At 32.0% G+C, this 22,023-nt stretch overlaps 1 protein-coding gene across 4 annotated transcripts; it reads right to left on the bottom strand.

Moving 5' to 3' along the window:
* Positions 1-3,980: 3,980 nt before the first annotated feature.
* Positions 3,981-6,543, bottom strand: LOC107895150 (CBS domain-containing protein CBSX3, mitochondrial). 4 transcript variants are annotated; one of them, XM_041085189.1, is made up of 6 exons: positions 6,403-6,543; positions 5,544-5,800; positions 5,376-5,457; positions 4,621-4,694; positions 4,445-4,505; positions 3,981-4,351 (listed from the first exon to the last, which is right to left on the bottom strand). In XM_041085189.1, the coding sequence occupies exons 2-6, from the start codon at positions 5,793-5,795 to the stop codon at positions 4,209-4,211; spliced, it is 612 nt and encodes a 203-aa protein (XP_040941123.1). In that variant the 5' UTR covers positions 5,796-5,800; positions 6,403-6,543; the 3' UTR covers positions 3,981-4,208. The 4 variants fall into 4 exon arrangements, with proteins under 4 accessions (XP_040941123.1, XP_016675883.1, XP_016675884.1 ...); XM_016820394.2 differs by having other exon boundaries at positions 6,102-6,506; XM_016820395.2 differs by lacking the exon at positions 6,403-6,543 and adding an exon at positions 5,934-6,343.
* Positions 6,544-22,023: the final 15,480 nt, after the last annotated feature.

Genomic DNA, 22,023 nt, shown 5'->3' with positions numbered 1-22,023 from the left:
AACCAAATAAAGTTATTTCAGGGAAAGTTATTTTCCTATTTAAATGAAAAGTAATATATAAAAAGATAAAATTAATTAATATATTTTTTGAAGTTGATTAAATTATTTAGCTTAAAAAATAGTTTTGTCTTGAATGGGTCTTAAAGCATTGTATGATTATTTTGGATGAAAATTTTAGGTGAAATTAAAGCATAATTTCTATACTAATTTTTTTGGATTCTGATCATTAAACAAAAGTTAGTCTTCTCTGTTTTCACATTTTCCTTACCGAAATCATAAAACCAACATCCAAATTTCAGCTCTATCCAACCTCCAAAAATGGCTTGATTTACAACTATTGCACCCATACCAAAGCGGTTTCCGAAAGAATGCACTGCTCGTTAAGAGGAATTTGAAATTTCCTTCGCTAAGGACAGATATATTGTTCTATCACAGCCTTAATATTACCATTCTTTAGTTTCATTATATGTTTTGTAACAACTAATACAATATTCTATTTCCAATATATTTCACTAGTTTTATGTTTGGTTGGTGGATGTCTTACGTATTATTCCTATCACTAATTATTAAAATAGTTACTTTTATCTATCTTATGTTATATTTTAATTACTTATGCTTTTACTAAATTTTATAGAACTAAAAGTAAATCAAGAATGCGTTGTATAAATTATAATTCAGAAACTAATCTCAGAAATTGAATTCATTGAATTGATGATCTTTCATGTGAACAATTACAAGTGTATAGAAGCCTTTGAGTGAGTAAACTGCTGCTAACAATATAGCAACTATATAACAGCTGGATTATAACAAACTAACAGACTAACAAATAGCTAGCAACTGAAGGCTTTCTTTATCACTTAACATGTTTGAAATATTACGTTTTAGTCACTAGGCTGCTAATTACTGTTAACGATGTAACGGTAAGCTGAAGTGTCACGTTAAATTATCATTTCAAACGAAAATTTTAGGTTAAATTATATACTTAGTCCTCATATTTTTTCATTTTGAGCAATTTAATTTCTTTTTCTTTTATGTTCTTTCATCTTTCTTTCTTTTTTTCTTTATTTTTCATCCTCTTCTACTTCTTCCTCTATTTTCCTCCTTTCTCTGTTTCTTTTAACATAGTTTTTCTATGTTTTCTATTTGTCAAAACTAGTCCCTATACTTTATGAAGGTTCCTTTCCCTTAGAACCATATTTTCTTCTTCAACAATATTCACACCACTTGCATACATTTCATGAAGGTTAAATATAAGTTCATGATTGCATCATAAAATAATCGAACACATTTCATCTTTAGTAGAACAATAAAATTGATCTTCTTTGTCATCATTCAGGCAAGTTTCGAGTTTGTTCAAAATTGCATTATCACATTGGACTTCATCACTAACTTATCATTCGAAAAGCAAAGTTGGCTCTCCGGTTCCTCTGTTGTTACTTGACTTAGATGGCTAACATAGTTTTATTGATAATTCACATTTTAGAATTCGTCACAGCCAATAAATCTCATTCGTGCAGTTATAAAGCTAGATTCTAAGTTCCTCCCAAGCTGCCATAAAAGGACAAGTTATACTTTGAGAGAGAAAGAATCCTCTCTAAGGATTTAGAAACCTTTTGGCATGAAAGATCCACATATTCATCCCTATTTGTTATCATGTTGGATAGATGTTTCTTCACCTTGATATAGAGGTTATAATGCCGGGAAAAGTCAATAGTCTCAAATTTTGTGCCTAATTTGGAGCCTTTTAGCTTACTTGGCTTTTCTCCTTTTTTGACACCGAAAGATGGCATCGTGATTCTTTCGATAAATAAGTGATCTTTAGTTGGAGAACTCATCCTAGTATGTCCCTAACTCCTCCATTGTTCCTTGAACTTTGTCGCTCGCTTGATAATCTTCCAGATATACCATCGGTAGGGTTTCTTTGTTGCTCCCTATTGGAAAATATTGAAAGGAGAAGATAGATCCGGAGACAATATTAAATTAAACAATAGACTTCGAGGCATGGGTGACGCTTTCCAAATAGAATTGTTTGCCCCCACACAAAGTTGCTAGAGGGTTAAGACAAAGGTCCTCTAAGGATATAACAAAGCTTTGAATTTCCTTTGATTAGCAAAATCGAGGAATTTCCTAACTCTTACTCTAATTTTTGAAAATAAGATTGATTGTAATTGTATTTTTTTAACACCATAGACCCTCTATTTATATACACTCAATGGAAAATACTTTGAAGAGTCACAACCCTTTACATTTGATTTTTATTGGACATACTTCTTAGAATAACATGTCTCATGGAATTAAATGTATCCTTTGAATAAATCATCACTTTCTAATAAGTGTTCATGAATAATTATGAATTTGCAATTTACAATTTCCAACACTCCCTTCCCATGGCAAGTTTCTACTTTCTTTTGATTTCAAAAAGAAAATAGTGGGAATCACCTTCATAAAGTATAAGGATTAGTTTTAATAAATGGAAAATATAGAAAAACTACGTTAAAAAAAATAGAAAAGAAAGAAAAACAAAAGGAGAAGCACAAGAGAATGAAAAATAAAAGGAAAGTTAAAATATTAGAAAAGAAAAAAAGTTACTCAAAACGAAAAAAATATGGGGACCAATTGTATAATTTAACCTAAAATTTTTGTTTGAAATGATGATTTAACGTGTTAGTAAGTACAAATGAAGGGGAGGCTCTCTATTTATACTTGAGCTCCCCCAAAACTGACGGTCAAGATACAATTACATCGACGGACGAGATTAACCAATCCCATGATTTAAGGGATTTTACAAGATATTGCCATATCAAATCCTATCTAATCTTTACAAGATATGATTCCCTCTATCTTTAAAGATTAGTTACCATAGTTGCCTAAGTTGCCATATCTTTGCTATCGGGCCAACCAGGCTTCAATCTGACAGGCTTCTCCAACAGTTCCTTGAATCGGGCCAGCTCTCGTGAGCCAAATGATCCCCATCTAAGTAATAGACCTCCATCGGATGCATTTGGTTCGATGGTCACAGGCTTTGAGCAAGTTAATTTACCGTTAACGACAAATAATTGTTTAGTGACTAAAATGCTACAACATGATAACGTAACTGACTAAAACATAACATTTCACATATAAATTACTAAAATATAGCATAAAATAAACAAAAGTGACTATTTTAGTAGTTTACTCATAAATTATTGAACACTGATCTCATATTGCTGGTTTTTCTTCTTGTCTGAATAATAATACCACCAAATTGATTGCATGAGGAAACCACCATTTAAGAGTAGTTGGAGAATCCGAACGGTGAAGAGAAAGTGAAGACACCAGAGAAGCAGACACTCCAAAATGGTGATGATTACCGGTCAGAGTTTGAAAGATCAAAATTTGGATGTTGGTTTCATGAGTTTTGAACGGTTCAAGTAAGACTAACCGAAAAAGTAAAAGAGGGGAATAGGAGCTTTTGTTTGGATGGCTAACAGTGGCGGTGAGGCCAAAATAAAGAAATAAAGGAAAAAGGAAAAAGGAAAATAAAATAAATAAATATATATATAATGATTAGTGAACAATTTGACTTAAAATTTATCTGAAATGATAATATAACATGTCACATTATCTTGACCCATTACACCATTAATAGTAACATTTAATAATTTAATGATAAAAATATAACAAAACCACAATATTAGTGATCATGTAGTATCATTTTAAAATTCAGTCAACAAACATATTTTAAACCAACTAAATATTTGTCAAAAAGAATACGTATTTTCATGGGGTTTTCTTTCAGCTGTTACTTTTGAGTTATTACTTCTCAATTTCTGAATAAAATTTTAAGAAAAAAAGCTTCTTTTTTTTATTAGTAGGAATAAAAATGTTGAAAGCATATCCAGATTTTAATTAATTTATTTTTTAGTTGATACCTATGCAAAGGGCTCAATCGTGACTCGCCGAGTTAATGCGTTCAAGAATTAGAAAAACAGAAATCAAACTGATCCAAGGTTGCTTTTGCCACTTTCCTAGTCAAATAGGAAGGAAGCAAAATGAGAATGATTATTGTCAAACACTTAGTCCACATGGTAATTATTCCAACATCACTTGCATCTTCACAGAAAAACCACGAAAACATAGCATATTTGCAAGCTCTCCCCTTGCTTGCTTGCTTAGGTCCAACAAGTGAAACATACACTATATTCCATCATCATCATCATCATCATCATCTAGTAACCTCCCTGTATGTAAGCATTCAAGCGGTCCAGCTCTGCACGGTGCTCGCTCACCACAGCACGAACCACATCTCCAATGGAAACCATGCCTACCATTTCCTTCTCATTGATCACTGGAATGTGTCTGATTCGGTTATCTGTAAAAATTACATAGGTTACTACTAGCTTGACAATGAACAGCCCAGTGAACACCAAAAACGGATGTCGTAGATGGCAGTAGATCATATTACCTGTCATCAATTGCATTGCTTGCAGAACTTTGGTCTCAGGTGTGACCGTGATGAGCTTGTTCTACAACCATCATTTAATAAAATCTTAGAATTGGTATAAGTGTACATCTAAACAATCGACCATATATGATAGAAGTAAACCTATAAATTTACTCGAATAAAAGCAAAAACAATACCTCTTCAGTCATGATGTCCCCAACTTTAGTTGACTTGGATGATCTTCCATGTACTATTATCTTCCTAAGATAATCTGAAAGTAAAACATCAAATAGCAAAAATTAACTTATCAAAATCGTACCAGTCCACAAAATCCTTCAAGATCTCTTCCTCTTGATAGCTGAGAAAGGCAAAATGAAGCAAACTATAGTCTTAGCCAAGCCAAAAGACTGTTATGAGGTTTATAAATTTGGTATGTGCAATACTCAAGAAAAAGGGGCAGTATGTGATTCATTGACATGACAAAGAGCTGAAGGAAGAATCCAGACCAAATAATGGTAATAATTGCATTCAATGGCAAAGGTGGAGTAAGAAACAGATAGAACAAGGGTGACATTAAGAAGGAACAAGGCAACTATCAGCATGCTTTAGCCTATATAGGGTTTAGTTTTGTCTAATGTCTCCAACTAATAGTATTATAGGACAAATAATATAAAAAGTCCTAGCATAGTTTGCTATGTTACTTGGCTCAGGTGTTAGTGTCAGATACGAGTATGTTTCCAATGAATTTTTCATGAAGGATCATATCCCCGTACCCATATACGAATATGGGTCAGACATGTATATCAACAGACACAAGTAGCTCAAGGAAAATATATAAGTCTGAACAACATAAATGAGTAGATTGCGAATGTTGTAAATCCCAGTAGATTATACAAAGAATACTAAACCCTTCATTCATTGAAAATTTCTAGTCCCGGTGCATGCTAAGTACCTCTCTCTGTGATGATACCCGCAATTGATTTCTGCTCTCCAGGTTTAACAACCACCAGAGCACCAACATTGTGTTGAGTCATCTGAAACAGATAGGAGGTAAATAAGCAGGCAAATCAAGTATTCTAAAAAAAGGTTGAGAATCTATGGAAATGGAAAAGATGCCTACCGATTTCACAGCATCGTACACAGAGTCATCCGTAGTGCACCAAAGCCAGGATCCATCTGCACCTTTGCCTTTGGCTTTCAAAACGTCTGAAATAGTGGTGCTCTCGAAGCCATGTTCTTCCATACTAGCAGATGTAAGTGATCTGGAAAACATAACGGGTCGTATAACCGGATTGACAACCCGAATGCGATGCAAGATCGCATTTTTCACAGTATTTCCGTGCACCGAAAAAGCTCGAACTGCCCGTTGCATTTTACCTATTACAATTGATCAGTTAAAAACCAAGCAGTGACTGTGGATGTTACATAACAAAATAATCAAATTGTTTTTTTAAACAATAAAGATTCTTGAATATCAGTCCAAAGAGTAAAGAAGATTTAATCAAGTTACTTGAGCTTTGCCTCTAAGTTGTAAATGAAAAACAAGGATATCTCAGCTGAAACAAAGGAAGATCCACCATGGAAAAGGAACTCAACAGTACCAAAAATAAAAATAAAAAAGCAGTCAAATTGAAATTGAAAGCCAAAACATAAAAAGAAAAGATAGATTAGAAGAGACCTGAAAGAAGGAGGGGATTGAAAAAAGAAAAGAGAGGGAGGCGAAAGATAAATGAACCCTAGAAAAGCAGCTTAGCCAACAGAGTGAGTAAAAAGATAAACCCAACTACGAGATTCCGCAAAGCCACTCTCCAAACTGTTTAATACACATATTTTCAGACACCTAGGATTGCGCTACAGACAATTCACCAAATGGAACTTAACTATAATTGAATTTAATAAATAAATAAATAAATAAATTTATTTTTATTCTTTCAGTTTCGCTGACAAAATATATTAAAATAACGGTAGTGTGTTTGTACACAGTCGATCTTATCCAAAACACCCAATTCCAATTTGGGTTGATTTCCAGATCTGAAATTGGAAATTGCGTCTGCCCTTCAAGCTTTTCAAATTTCCACCATTGTTTCCTTATATTTATGGTGTTTTTATATAAATTAAGGGCTCCAAAATTTTTAATTTTCAGTTGGATCTGGTTCATTTAAAAAAATAATAATAAAGGAAAGAAGAAAGTAAGGTTAATGAAAGGAAATGATATATGTATATATACTTATTTTTTATAATTAAAATTAATAAAGAAAATTTTACCAAGCTTTATTTGGATGTTGGTTGATACATCATTCAAAAAATTAAATATTTTCAATCTTATTTATATTTGATAGAATTTTTCTATAAAAACTGTAGACTATATTTTTTATAATTTATATTTAAAAAATATTTAATTATATTCAGTAAAATTTTAATTAATATATTAAATAATTTTATAATTTAAATTCAATACTTAATTTTGTTATGTTTATTTTTTTAATTTATAAAGAAAAAAAAGAAGTAAAAGATGGGTTATAATTATTATTTTTCTAAACATATCCTTTTTTATAGAATAATTTATGTAAAAGATTGGTAGGATAAAAATTATATTTCATATTTTAAAGGAAATATTATTTTCCTTTCCCATCTTTTCTCTCACATTGAAGTGAAGAAAAAAAAACCAAAGTAATTCAAAGGAAAGTAAAGGATATTCAACCTTTTTTTTTTTTTACTTTCCTTTGCTTAAATAAAAAAACATTATCCAAATATAGGTATTGAAAGAGAATAGAATCAGAATATAATGGTATGACATAGTCTTACTTGTTAAATGTATTAGATCGACATTAGTATTATAATGTTTGATTGAATAAAATAATATCATGGAATAGACAAAAAAATAAATATATAATAAATTTATTACACATTAACTAAAAAGTCTAATAATAAAATTTAAATAAATTTTGATAAAATTAAAATATATAAATATTTTATTAGTTTTTCTTATAATTACTATTAAATATAATTAATAAATTAAACTTCAAATATTTTCATAAGTATATTAAAAGCAGCATTCTTTAAATATAAAAATATTTTTTCCATTTCTTATTTATTCTGTTATTAAATATTTATTATCAATTATATTTAAACATTGCTTATATATATATATATAATTAGTTCTTTCTCGTGCAATGCACGGTTAAATTGTAAATTTGTTGGCCAAGTAATTGAGAACAAACCCCAAACCTCTTTTGCAGGACCACAAGAGGCTATAGCCTTCGACACCTGAGACGGATTGAAGAATTCACAATACGCTTATTATGAAGATTAGCATATGTAGGAACATAGTTTAGAATAAAACGCCAATTTTCTATCTTTAATTTTGGGGGAACTTGTAGCCTCCAGAGTTTGTTGTAAATTTCCTTTTGTTCCCTGTTTTGATTAGTTTCCATACGATTTGAAACCAAAATAGTAGTCGGCGTTCTCTTCTTGCCAGATGAGGAAATCTTCCTGGGTATTGTTGGACAGTGGCAAGTACAGAATGGCCTTTGCTTATGATAGCTTAAAAATTCCTTTTACCAGTTCCTCATTCCATTTTGTGTGTGTGGTCGATAAGATCTGCTACATATTCAATTATGTTATTAACCGTAGTTTCATTTATTTTGTATCCCGCAAATCTTGGAAGCCATTTATTGTTCCAAATGGATATGCTTCTCCCCGAGCCAACATTCCATCTCGTACCCTTCCTATGTATGGCAAAGTACCGAGTTTGGGTAGCATTTTGCTTTGAGTATGCATGCAACTAATGAATATGGGTTATGAACAAGACGCGAACCCTGTTTCGCAAGCAATACTATGTTAAATTTCGCTAAATTGTGAAACCCCAACCCTCCATCCTCCAAATAGCACATATCAGCCCATTTACAAAAATGCAAACCTTTCCTATTATGGGACTTTTGCCACCAAAATTTACTCATTATGTTTTCCAATTCCTCGCAAAGAGTTTTTGGCAACAAAAAAATAAGACATAGAATAGGTCGGAATGAATTGCAAAACAACTTTTATAAAAATTTCTTTACCTACTTATAACAACATTCAAACCCCCAAACTGTTAATTTTACTCTGCATTCAATTTTTGTATTGGAAAAAAATGATTCAAAAACAATTTTCTTATGTAGCGGGAAATTAAAATTTTAAAAACTGAGCTGGTTTATGATATTTATAGCAATACACCTTTTATTGAAATCACACATGTGTTTTTGACTAGATAGATCCTTTTCGTTCCCGGCTTTCAACTAAACAACCTTCTCTGCTATTCTCGTACCATGAACCACTTCGAGTGTGGGCTCGAACAAATTTGAATCACACACAGACCAAAAATTATTTACTTTATTTTCAATGGGAAAACAAATCTCTCTTTAATAAAACCGATGGAATTGTTATTTCAAAATATAGATTGTATACTTAGAAAATAAATTATCACTATTTTCGAGCAAAATAACAATATCTCAAAATTGTATATTTAGCACTACTAGTTCCATCTTTTTATAGGGAGAAGAGATGAAATTCTTATTGAACAATAGAAGTCTATTTCAATTTAAAATGAACTCTTAGTCTAACTAGGATTAGGTGGGGCGACAACCCTAGCTAAATAAACTAGGGTTTGTCGCCTCATGTATTAATCATGGGAGGTTTTTCGGTCTCTCCTTTATTGGGTCCAATTACAAATACTTCCTAAACTTTTAACCCAATACTTTATAATTCAATCTAACCCGATACTTATTTTTCTATTTCCTTAAATAAACATTTTAAATTAATTAATTAATTAATTAATTCTCAATTAAATAATTTTTTCAACTCAATTCTAATTATGTTAAAATCATGACGATTTTACCGTAAAAGAATCTATAAGAAAATATATTTAATATTTCTACATTCAACGAATTCACTATGATTAATTAATTTATTTTTATTTTCAAAAATTCAATTATTTAATCAATCAATTAAATAATAATTCAAAAAACCATAAATTAATTATTCAAGTCATTTTCATTTAGAGAAACCCACATTAATTTCCAAATATTTCCCATTTCTCCAACTTTATCATTTCTGTTCATTTGATTCAATATGCAATTCATTTCAGGTTTCAACGTGCTAGCGGAGGCACCGATTGGACATATGCAATTAGGGCTCAAATCATTTATAATTAAGTTCCAGCTTTTCGTCTATTAATTATAAACTCATTTAGTCACGAAGTCATTCCACTATAGTAATGTGTTAGCTTGAATAATCAATCCGAAATCACCAAAAGAGGGGGTGAATTGGCTTTTAAAAAATTGTGGAAGGTTGAAAAAAATTAGAACAAGCGAACACAATTATTTAGAGTGGTTCAACCCCAATTGCCTACTCCACTACCTTAACTTTTCACTACCAAGGATTCTTCCAAATTCACTAATTTGACTAACCTTTGAGGATAAGGTTTAACCTTATAACTCCCTTAAGGTTTCTACCCAAACCTTAAGATAAAACCCTCTTAAAGAGTGTTACAAATAAGCAAACTAAGAATTAATCCTTAAAAGATTGGATTGTTTGCCAATTTAGCACAAATGAAATAATAAAACACTTGAGCTGAATAAAAAAACAATGGAAGCTCACAAGTGTGTACAAGAAAATCATGAAAACTTTAAGCACATAGGTTGATTGGTTGAAATTTTTGCTTGGATAATCTCTCTTATTATTGTAGACCCTTTGGAGGTTGATATTTATACCCTTTAATTGATTTCCAACCGTTGTGGTTGTTGGAATATTGAATAGAGTCGTTTGGGATAAAAATATCAATGCATTAATGTCACTTGCAACAACAGGTATCAATACTTTTTCTACAAGTACCGGTCCTATAAGCATTCAACACCTAATTTAGTGATAATTGTAGCCATCAATATTGATATAAGGGGAATTTTATCGATACCAAATATAATGTATCGATACCATATCGATACTTAATAAATCCTTTGGAAGTCAGAATGCCAATTTTGAAAAATTGTTTAACTAACTTGGCCTTAAAATATTTTCTAAGTATGAACCCAACAATTTTTCTTTTTAAATATCATTTGAAATGATATTTTTGCCACGTTTTGTTTAAAATAATTTTTGTTCAAAACATAGTATTTGTTATATCAAAATCATTTTCCAAGTAAAGTTTGGTTCAACAATCTCTCCCTTTTTTGATATAACAAAACATTTTGGTAAATTTAGTTTTGAATAAGTTTGCTCCCCTTTCTAAAAATAATTTCCAATTTAAGGCTTAGAGAAATTTGTCGTTCATTATCAAAATTTGGCATTCATTTATAAATTGGTCATTCATTTTTATTTAAAGACATTTCGAAAACTTAGTCACTAAATTTGTAATTTGGAATAAGCACAAATAATCAATCATTCACCAAAATTTACTTTTCTCTCCCCCCTCCCCATTTTTATAAAAAAGCAACAAGTAAAGCTTAAGAGGGAGATATTGTTAGTTTAATAAAAGGAAACAATTGAGAAAAATTGGAATTAAGATGTGAAACAAAAACTTCAAAACATACTAGATAAACATTAAGTGTAGTCATTCATAGTAATAGGAAACAAAGTTAGACTAAACTAATGATGCAAATAAAAGATGTATAAGAATGAAAATGCTAGTCTAATCTTCTTGAGGAAAAGGCAACAATGGAGGATAATTAACCATAAATTAAGCCATTTGATCCTCCAATGAAGACATCTTAGAGCCCAAACTATGAAATTCATCGTTAACCTCAACTCAAAAACCTCAAAATTCATTGCCCAAAGAATTAATGGTGCCAAATATAGTGGTGGTCTCGACGAAAAAATGAGCAACTTATGAAAAACCAACCAAATGAGTAGGTGGAGGAAGAACATGCTCGGGAGGAGGAGGAACCTCATCATGAACTCCCTCAACATCTTCATTGTGACTTCCCTCAACATCTTCATCTTCATGAGTTGCTAGTTAGACATTCTTGACTCATTTGCTAGTGTGTGAATCCTTCTTATATCTAGCATGATGAAGGGCACCAAAGTCAAGAGGAGTAGACGAGGCCAAAGGAGGGTCACCTCAGGTTGGGATTTTTAAACATTTAAAAATGTAAGAAAGATACATTCCAAATGGCAAAGTAAGGGTGTTGGTAAGTTCCTTATCAATGTCCTTAGTAATGTCATTAAACATGATAAGTGTGAAGTTGAGATGCCTATTGTTTTGGAAATAATCAATCCACCAATAATCAATGGATTAAATAATAGCATGTTTAGAAATCAAACATAATATCCATGTAAGAATTAAATGTAAAAAATGGTATTGTGCTCGGATGCGTTCAAGCTTGGAATGGTCAAGGTTGAATTATAAGGGCCTTTCTCATTTGAAATCCCACCGAGCAAAAGTTTTAAAAAATCTCCAAAATTTTCTACTATGAGACGTATAAGAGTATTCATTAAAGAAGAATTGATAGCAACAACAGTCTCACTCATTTCATCATGTCTGAGCAAGGCATTCAAATAGGATGCTCGAACAAGATTGGCATGGGTTTGAGAGTGGATTTTGCAAAAATCAACCCAATGCCATTCAGCCAAAGTAGGAAGATAGGAAAAATTAAAACCGGTTAAAGAATCAAAATCGAGTGGCCAAGAAACATTTGCATTGCAAGCAGAAAAATAAGTGTTAAAACAATAACATCCATCAAAGTTTTTAAAACAATCATTATCAATTCGAGGACGTTTCTTTAAAGGCATACTAGCTAAATAGATGCAATGGACTCACTAAATGACTTAAAAATATGGTTGGGGAATTTTGTTGAACAATTGGTGGGCAAGAGTTTTGATTGGTTTTAGGAAACCTCCTGAATCACAACAACAGTACAAATATTTTCCATATCATCCTAATAACAAGATTCAACCATGAATTTAACAAAAAATTTGAGTAAAATTTGAAATAAAACAAATGAGATTTTTACCTAAGCATGGTTTTAAAATAATAATGTAGGTTGTTTTGAGTGAAGATTTTGAAAAAAAAAGTGGAAGATTTGATGGTTTTGAGAGTTAGGGTTTGAAAGGTTTAAAAATGGTAGAGAAAAAGTTATGGGTAAAATAAAACTGATTTTGCAAAAGCACGGTGCATAAATCTTTAAAACCTGATAGGTATCGATATTTTTGTATCAGTATCGATACCAAATTCCCATTCTATTTTACAAGGTGTGAAAATTTGTCCAAACTCAATTTCTATGTCCTAATACATCCTAAACTATCCTAAAATGACTTCTTAGCAAATTATAATGATTTCATATGCTTAAAATGCAAAATTTAAGTATTACGCATATGAATCATAAAACACTATAAGTGTATCAAAAATTAATTATATCAACTAAGAAAAGCCTATTCAAACACATTCAATAGGTTCATGTTTTTTCAATCAATTTTAAGTCATAAAACATTTTGAAAACATCAAAGTGCACAAAATCATTCTAACACAAAATAAAAGTAAGGTAGTAATACTTGATTCTTTCCTAAGTGTCCAAAATCTTTTCTTATCTAATGATTTAGTAAAAATATCGCTAGTTGGTGCAAAGTGTCAATAGATTCTAGAACTACATCTCCTATTTGGACATGATCTCTAATGAAATGATATCTAATTTCAATATGTTTAGTTCTAGAGTGTTGGATGAGATTTTTAGTAAGATAAATAAATCTAGTATTAGAATGGTATCTATATCAATTCTATCACACCCCATTTAAATTTAGTTATCGTTAATTCTTGAGTAAGAATGTGTTTTGGCCTATTGGTTAAGAACTAGTGTAGTTTCAAAACAAACATTTACCATCTTGGTAAACCCCCCTTTGTCGCCCATATTTGTTTCCATGCAAGGGAGATTCTTTCTTCCCTTATCTTTATCCTAATTCCTTTCTTATTCCCCTTTTCACTCCTCTTGTTCCCCCTCCTTTCATTTGCTTCCCATAGTTTCACTCATTGCCATCTTTCTCCCCATTTGGCCATTGTATGTCGTCCTTGGTAAGTAAAGAAAAATAATTGTTTTTTTCATTTTCTTTTCCCTCTCTTCTTATATTTTTCTTTCCTCCTCCTTTTATGCCACCACTTTTCTCTTTTGCACCATTTCCACCACTGTTATCCATCACCGCACCACCAACTAACCACCATATCACCATTGTCTCTTCTCTTTCTTTACTCTAACGTTGGACCTCCACTATCGTTGCCACTGCTCGTTTTTTTATTTTTCCTCCTCTTTTCATTTCTTTGTCGTAACCAAAATATTATAACTCATTTCTATATTCTTTTCAATTTATTAAATAATAATCTTACTCACTATTACTTATTTTGATTTCTCCCTAGCCGCACCTCCTTCATCATTTTTGCAAAATTCTCCAATTAAATTGTAGTCTTCGATTTAACCTAATATGGAGTAACTAAAGATATGTTCATCAATCTCAAATTTTTTTAATATATGAGCCGAATTTATTAGTAATATTTGTGTAGCATATTTACGTGAAGGATCCAATCCATATCACTTGGATTTGCCTTAGTGCAAAGGAAGTTCTTAGATATTTGTTGATGATTAATAGAGTAAGTTCCTCAAAACAATTTCATAAGAGAACTATTTTGGACTAAAACCAAAACTAATGTGTGTACCATTGTTGTCATACTATCATTCCTTGATCAAATCAAGCGAGATTTGATTAGAACCGTATCGTTGAAGTGAGGAAAATTTGATCTAGTGTCACGACACCTATAATTCAAGTGTGGGTTTTAACCTATTGATGTAGTGTATGATTCGCTCATAAAGTTCATGTAATTATTGATTACTATAAGTAACTGTTTAAATTTGCTCTAAAATATTGACTAAGAAAATACACTAAGTATTCTTAGTGATTGATAAAATTATTTATTAGGGTTGAATTCAAGTAAGTACCTCAGATCTGATGAATCTGTGATGCCATATGTGTTCGTGCGTTATTGTATGACTTGGTCATATTTCATATAATATGTGATATTAAAACATGATACTGATTTGATAGAGACTGATTACATGACAGATCATGTATCTTATTACTAAAATGTTAGTTACATGTTAAAAATATGGTTTATGGTATTGTTAACACTAAAAGCATCATTAAATCCGCCTATTGTATCATTTTACCGAGTGCATGATATTTCAAGCCACTATTTCTATTATTGACTGCATGTCTAAATCATGCCTACTGATTCTGCTACTGATTGCATGTTTTAGTCATGCTTATTGTATTACTTTGTATCATTTAAAACATGTTATATTGCATTGGGGTCGGGATAAGTTTGTAAAGAGGAAGTACTGACAGGTTGTCTACAATTCTGATGGCTTGTCCATAATAGTGCAGTTTATCTGTATTTTTGGTGGCTTGTTCACATTACTGGTAGCTCGTCTGCAATACTAGTGGCTTGTACACAATTCTAGCAGTTTTTCTGCATTACTGGTGGCTTGTCCACAAACTGGTGTGTTATTGGCTGGATGAGTTGTGAGGAACTCTTATTATGATGTGTAGCGAAGTTGGGTGGGACATTTTTTTTAAAACACTGCATTAGCATGTTCATGCATTGCATAAACTATGTAATTCTATACTGTTCGTAATATTCTGTATAGTTACTAGCTTAAGTGTAGAGGTGTCCATGGGTTGGGTCGGGATTGGGCCCAGCTTAGCCCGGTCTGAATATAAATGCTTAAACCTAGGCCATTGGCTGTATTAATTTTTTATATAATTTTTTTAAAAAATATAATACATCAAAAATACTAAAATCATTAAAAATAAAAGTTTCCCAACAAATTGAAAAGAAATTTAAAAAAGTAATATGTATACTTAAATAATACTAAGATAAGTGCAACTTAACAAGAAAATACCTCTAAAATAGTAACAAAATTAACAATAAAACACAACTTATACTATATCCAAACAATAATAACAAATAATATCAACATAATAGTGAATTGGTAGCAAAATAGTGAAAGAAAACAAAAAAATATCAACAAAATATTAAAAAAGCAAGAAAATAGTAAAAAAAACAACAAACTTTTTTTGCATATTCGAGTCGGGCTGGGCTCAGGCCAAAAAAGCCTTACCTAAAACTCAGCTCATTTTCTAAACGGGCCTCTTTTTTTTGCCTAGCCCATTTTTTGGGCTTATATTTTTACCCAAACCTTCTCACTTATTAGCTCACTACTTAGTTTACCAATTTTACAGATAACCCCGAGGTAAGGACTTGGATGAGCCTATCGAAGGAGCTTCTTAAATGATTTTAACTTTAAGTACTTTAAACTTTATTTTAATGATTATTTTGGAACTGCTATGTTTTTCTTTATGGACTATGACATGTGACTTTATTTTTTGGGAGATTTTTATTTTGATTTGAATGACTTAAAGTTTTAAACTGCTTATTCGATATTTTAATAATTATACATGAAAAATTGGTTTTTAATGAAAATATGATTTTAACACTAATTTTCGCAGCAATATTGAAAATGAGTTTTTAATAAAATCCAACTTAGTTTTTTCTTTTGAAATAATTAATCTTTACAAATGAAGTTTTAAACACGCTTGATTTTGAAAATAACATGATTTCTCAAAACAAAGGCAAATAACCAAGTTCACTAGTTTTGAATAAAAAGTCAAATGGTTTTAAATTATGATTTAAAATACAAAAGTTTTTCTGTACCATTCCGGTGGCCAATGTAGTCTTCAAAATTCGGCCATAACATATAGGCTAGGTTTGAAAGGTTACATTTAGTGGTATCATAGCCTTATTCAAAACTCAGACTGTGGTTTTTATTTAAAATTTGCATGCATGTTTTAAGGGATATTTTGGGAACCATGTCACAAATAAATTTTATAAAGTTTTTTTTTACAGAAAAAATCCAAGACTTCGACGCCGATATTAGATAAGTACTCTTATTACTAACTATAGAAAAACTATAGACTATAAGTTGTAGTTGAACTATTAGACTGAAATCACTCAAGGTTTGTAACAGTCTGATTTTGGGCCTAGTCGGAACAGTGGTTTCGGGACCAAAAATTCGACATAAGAAAATTTATTTTTATTATATTTTTATGGTATACAAATTCACAGAATGATTTCGTGAAAATTTCGTTCGAAAATTTTGACGTTTGGGCACTCAATTTGGTCAAAAGGACTAAACTGTAAAAAGTGCAAAACTTGAGTTCTAGAAGCTAGAGGCATCTAATTCCTATGAAATTTTAAATTAGAGGTCCTTATATGGTGATTAGACCATTGGTTAATTTTTTGGACAAAAATAAGTATGAAATATGTGAAATAGAATATTTTTAAGTTAGGGGTATTTTGGTCATTTGGTAATTAAAACAATAAAAAGGGAAAATAAAAGCCAAATTTATGCTCATTTTCAACCTTTGGCTGAATTTTGCATGGAAGTCATGGCTAGGGTTTTGTTCAAGCTTTCCAAGCTCTTTGATTTTTACTTTTTTGAAATCCTCGTAACAAGATCTAGCTATTTCTACCATTTATGTGAGCTAGGGTTGATGTTTAAAACATTTACCCATGAGTGATATGCATGTGTTTTGATGTTTAATGGTAGATTATACAAGTTTATGGTTAGAGAAACGACTTTTACTAAGTGATTTTAGGTAAAAATGCATAAAAGGACTAAATTGTAAAAGTTATAAAATTTTTCATAAAATGTGTGAATTAGTGGAAATTAAGGGCTGATGTAGTTATGAAATTTGTTCGGCTAGGCTTAAGTACAAAGAAATTGAATGAAAATCATTTTACGAGCCTAGGTGCTAAATTGTAAATATGTGAAAATTTAGGGGTAAGAATGAAAATTTATAAAAATAAGAATTTTGGGTCAATTTTAATAATGTGAGTAATAAATAAGCTATATTTGAAATATTAGATCAAGAAAATCGAGATTCGGGCTTAAATCGTGAAAGTACGAGATTATGGATTAAAATGGAATAATAAGCTGTGCTCGGATTCGAGGTAAGTTCGTATGATAATAATAATGTAATGTTATGTTTGAATTATATTCCTTACTATTATTGCATATATTGTATGATTTAATATATTGGAAAAGTTGATGGAATGGTGTATGTGATGTGGAAATATGACATGGAAGAATATTATATGAAATGCAAGGAAATGATGATACATGACAAGTGATATATGAAATATGTGATATATGTTATGTAAATTCTTAAAATCTTATTTTCTATTTGAGTTATGCCTTATTATGCTATGAATGGGCAATTGGTACTATGGATAGTGAGATCGACACTTCGAGTAAGTTCGACAGAGATGTGGTATCGAAAAATCCCATTTGAATCTTAGGAATAGCTTAGGATACAATGTGACATGTCACTAGGAACTATATGGATATGAGCTCATGAATATGTGTGTATGTGTGTATATGTGATATGTGAATCCGGGTGCTGGTCTTGTACGTCCTACCGGTGGCTAGGTAGCCTGGCATGTGTTGCGGGTACCTGTCAGCTTGTGTGAGTAGCCCGAGTAGTTACGTCCTAACTGTCAACTTGTATGAGCAAACCCGTGATTTGCTCGTGAGCAAGCAATATGTGATTGTGATATGAGGTAGCATGTGGCTACATTTGATGCACTATGTGTAAATTTTCCGCGTATCCAATAGTATTCTGAGTGTTCAACGGGTAACGTAATGGATGATTGGACGAAAGTCCTAAGGAATTTATGATTATATGTTGTATTACGAGTTGGTACAGGTATGTACACTAAACTTACCACTAATGCCTTAATAAATGATGTTTCATAATAAAGAGGTATGTGGGTGATAAGTAAGTCAAAGGTTTTGAATGATGAATAAACTTATGTTTATGATTATGTTTATGATTATGTTTATTATGCCATCATATGATAGTTATCATGATATTGCACTAAAATAGTTTTGGACTGCAACAGTTGCGTGACTTTGAAAAATTCACCAAAAATTATGAAAATTGAATTAGAAATTGAATAATTTATGAAATTAAAGTTTATTGAGTCTAGTTTCACATTGAGGAAACGGTGTAAGCAAAAGAATTTCATATTATGAGATATTTGAATTTTTGTGAGACAGGGTTAGAGTGATTTCGTGCTCCCCTGTCTTAACTTTGGAAAATCAGCAAAAAATTGTACAAGAATAATTATTGGCTAGAATTTGTATGAATAAATCCTTAATGAGTCTATTTTCAAGATAAATAGATGGGAACATCATCCGAATCCCGTTCTAAGAGATAAATAAATTTTAGTAAAGAAAGGTCGAAGTTGTTAAACAACAGAACAGGGGTAACTTTGAAGAATAAAATTTACTTATTGGCTAGACCAAAAATTCTATAAATTTTATGGTAAGAAGATATGTCTCTAATTTCAGGAAAAATTAGCAGATCTTAATTTAGAGTTTTTTAACTCAAGTTATAAGTAATTTAGTGACTATGACTCAAGTAGAGAACTTGACTGGAATATGAGCAAATAGTGGAATTATGTGTAGTTCCGATTGTGTTACCATGAGAACATGTTGTAAGAATTTGGAAAAAGCACGTTAATAAATTGCTTATTATTATTTTCGTACGAGCTTACTAAGCTATAAAGCTTACCCCTCTCCTTTCCATTTCTTTTAGTGTTGTCAGTTTAGCTCAAGGTTGGAGATCGTAGAGGCAACATCACACTATCAAATTATCAAGCCGGGGTATTAATAAATCTTAAGTGTTTTCAAGTGAGTGGCATTTGTACTTTATGATATGTGTTTCATGATTTGTCCAATTGAGTTGGCTTATAATAATTCATTTGTATAGAGCCATGAGATATCGCTTACATTTGATCATTGGGTTGTAAACTTAATTGATTTTGCATGGCTGTTCTAATGTCTTGATGATGCGCATGTGTGATGGCTTGTTATCGATGGATGTATGATATGGCATGCATATTTGATGGATGAACTTTGATCAATAGATGTGACCATATTCTTAGTATGAAAGTGTAAATTTAGAGTAAGTTAGTGATGTTGATGAAGAATGAAATTGGTGTGGAATGCCTTAAAGAAACATGTTAATGTGAGTGTGTGATATGTAACAGTAAGGATATGAATTAGACATGACTATAAATGCTAGATGATTAAGTTGAGAATATTAACATGAAGATAACCATGGTATAAAGGTATAAGTGGTAATAAAAATGACAAGGTCAAATGAATATGGTTTAGTATGTCCAGTCAAATGAATATGGTTTAGTATGTCCAGACTTGTTATAAAATGAGTATGAGAAATACAAGTATGATGACATGCAAATGCTATGTTTGTGGCTTAATTGAAGATGTTTAATCATTGAATGGATGCCATGTTATATGTCCTTGATGTTGTATAAATGTGTGAGGGTTTATGGTTGACCAAGGCTTGAAAAATAGCCTAAGTGTTGGCCATACGGGCAGAGACACGACCGTGTGTCTCAACCGTGTGGGGGACACGACCTTAGCACACAAGCGTGTGACTTGGCCATGTGACCCCATTTCATTGCTGATGTCATAAACAGAGAGTTACACGGGTTGAGGACACAGGCGTGTCGGAGCCACACGAGCGTGTGTGATCACACGGCTTTGATCCAATGGAGCTGAGCTATTTAGGGACATTATTGGGACGACCCCTATCGTAGTTGAATATTGGATGGAGGCTACGAAAAGAATCTTGGATAACATGGATTGTACCCCTAAGTAGAAATTGAAGGGTATGGTATCATTTCTAAGAGACAAGGCTTACCAATGCTGGCAGTCCGTTATGAGGGGTATGCAAGCGAAGAGATTGACTTGGGATTACTTCCAAGAGTCTTTCCAGAAGAAATATGTGGGCACCAGATATATGGAGGCTCGCAAGCTTGAATTCATTGAACTAAAGCAAGAGGATCTGTTAGTGGTTGAGAATGGGGCCAAATTCTTGAGACTCACCCAATATGCTTAGGGGATAGTTACGAATGAGTAGGATAGGTGTGTTAGATTTGAAAATAGGTTGTGGTATGATCTGATGATGCAAGTCACTGCACACTAAGAGAGGGCTTTGAAAACTTTGGTAGAGAAAACCAAGATTATTTAGAAAGTTAAGCGTGTGAAGCGTGAAAGGAGAAAAAAGGCTAAGGCTCATATTAAAAGGGATGTTGGTCCCACTATCACGGCATCGTGACCCATTAAGTGAGTTAGAGACGATAGACCTCGGTAGAGTAATGTGGTAGTTGGTACCAAAGGCAAGACTCCGAATTGTGCTTATTGTGGTAAACAACACTCTAGTGATTGTTGGAGAAAGATGGATGCTTGTTTAAGGTGCGGGTCCATAGAGCATAAGATTAATGATTGTTTGCAACATAATGATCAGATACAATATTCAGTGTAAAATAGGGTTTAGAATCAGAATAGTGCAAATTGGATTGATGCTAGGCAACCTGCCCTTGTCTATGCGGTCAGACGCAGAGAGGATCATGATGCAACTAATGTCATAGCAAGTAATTTTATAGTTAATTATGTTCAGTACTTCACTTTGATAGATATTGGATCTACCACTTGTATGTTTCTTGTTTGATGGCTGATAAACTGTAGTCAGTCCCTTAGAACAATTTGTTACCGTGAATAAGATTTATAGAAGATACCAGTTGGAAGTTTTTTGGGAAATATTCCTAGTTGATCTGATGGAGTTTTCCTTCAGAGAATTTGATCTAATTATGGGTGTGGACTGGTTGGTGGAACACCAAGTCAATTTAAATTGTGCTTCAAAGAAGGTTATTCTGAAGACTTCAGTTGGTATGTAGATTTTGATGATTGGTGAGCGTAAAAATTACTTATCTAATGTGATCTTTGCTTTAATGACTAGGAAGTTGGTTTGTAAGGGATGTGAGGCTTATCTGGCTTATGTTTTGGACACAAATGTAACTGTAATAGCTGTGAAAGGTATCTAAACTGTGAGGGATTTCCCTAACCTTTTTTTGGAAGAGTTGTCTGGATTACATTTGGAGTAGGAGGTCAAGTTTGGGATAGATCTATTGCCTGAGACTACTCTAGTGTCCATTGCTCCCTACCTCATAGCACTTAAGAAACTTAAGGAGCTTAGTGTTCAGCTTTAGGAACTTTTGGACTATGGTTTCATAAGACCGAGTGTTCCGCCATGGGGAGCTTCAGTCTTGTTTGTCAAGAAGAATGATGGATCTGTAAGGCTTTGCATTGAATACTAGCAACTGAACAAGATGATCGTAAAGAACAAGTATCCCTTATTAATGATTTATGACTTGTTCGATCAGTTCAAAGGTGCTACAGTGTTTTCTAAGATCAACTTAAGGTTCGGGTACTATTAGTTGGAGGTGAAGGAATCCAATGTACCTAAGACCGTATTTAGGATTCGATATGGTCATTACGAGTTTCTGATGATACCCTTTGGTCTTATGAATGCTCCAACTACTTTCATAAACTTAATGAACCAGGTATTTTAGCCTTACCTTGACCAGTTTGTTGTAGTCTTCATCAATGACATCTTGATCTACTTTAAGTTTGAACTTGAGCATGATGAACATT

Source organism: Gossypium hirsutum, chromosome A13 (assembly GCF_007990345.1).
Source record: "Gossypium hirsutum isolate 1008001.06 chromosome A13, Gossypium_hirsutum_v2.1, whole genome shotgun sequence".
Taxonomy (NCBI): Eukaryota; Viridiplantae; Streptophyta; class Magnoliopsida; order Malvales; family Malvaceae; genus Gossypium; species Gossypium hirsutum.
Note: the sequence above shows the minus strand (reverse complement) of the source record. Positions and strands in the feature narration are given on the sequence as shown.

Excerpts from the sequence above, each read along its gene's own strand:
- LOC107895150 (XM_041085189.1), bottom strand. The coding sequence starts at position 5,795 with ATGCAACGGGCAGTTCGAGCTTTTTCGGTGCACGGAAATACTGTGAAA. Across the intron at positions 4,695-5,375 it reads GGGTATCATCACAGAGAGAG|ATTATCTTAGGAAGATAATA; the intron begins GTACTTAGCATG and ends TTTTACTTTCAG. Across the intron at positions 4,506-4,620 it reads GGGACATCATGACTGAAGAG|AACAAGCTCATCACGGTCAC; the intron begins GTATTGTTTTTG and ends TGATGGTTGTAG.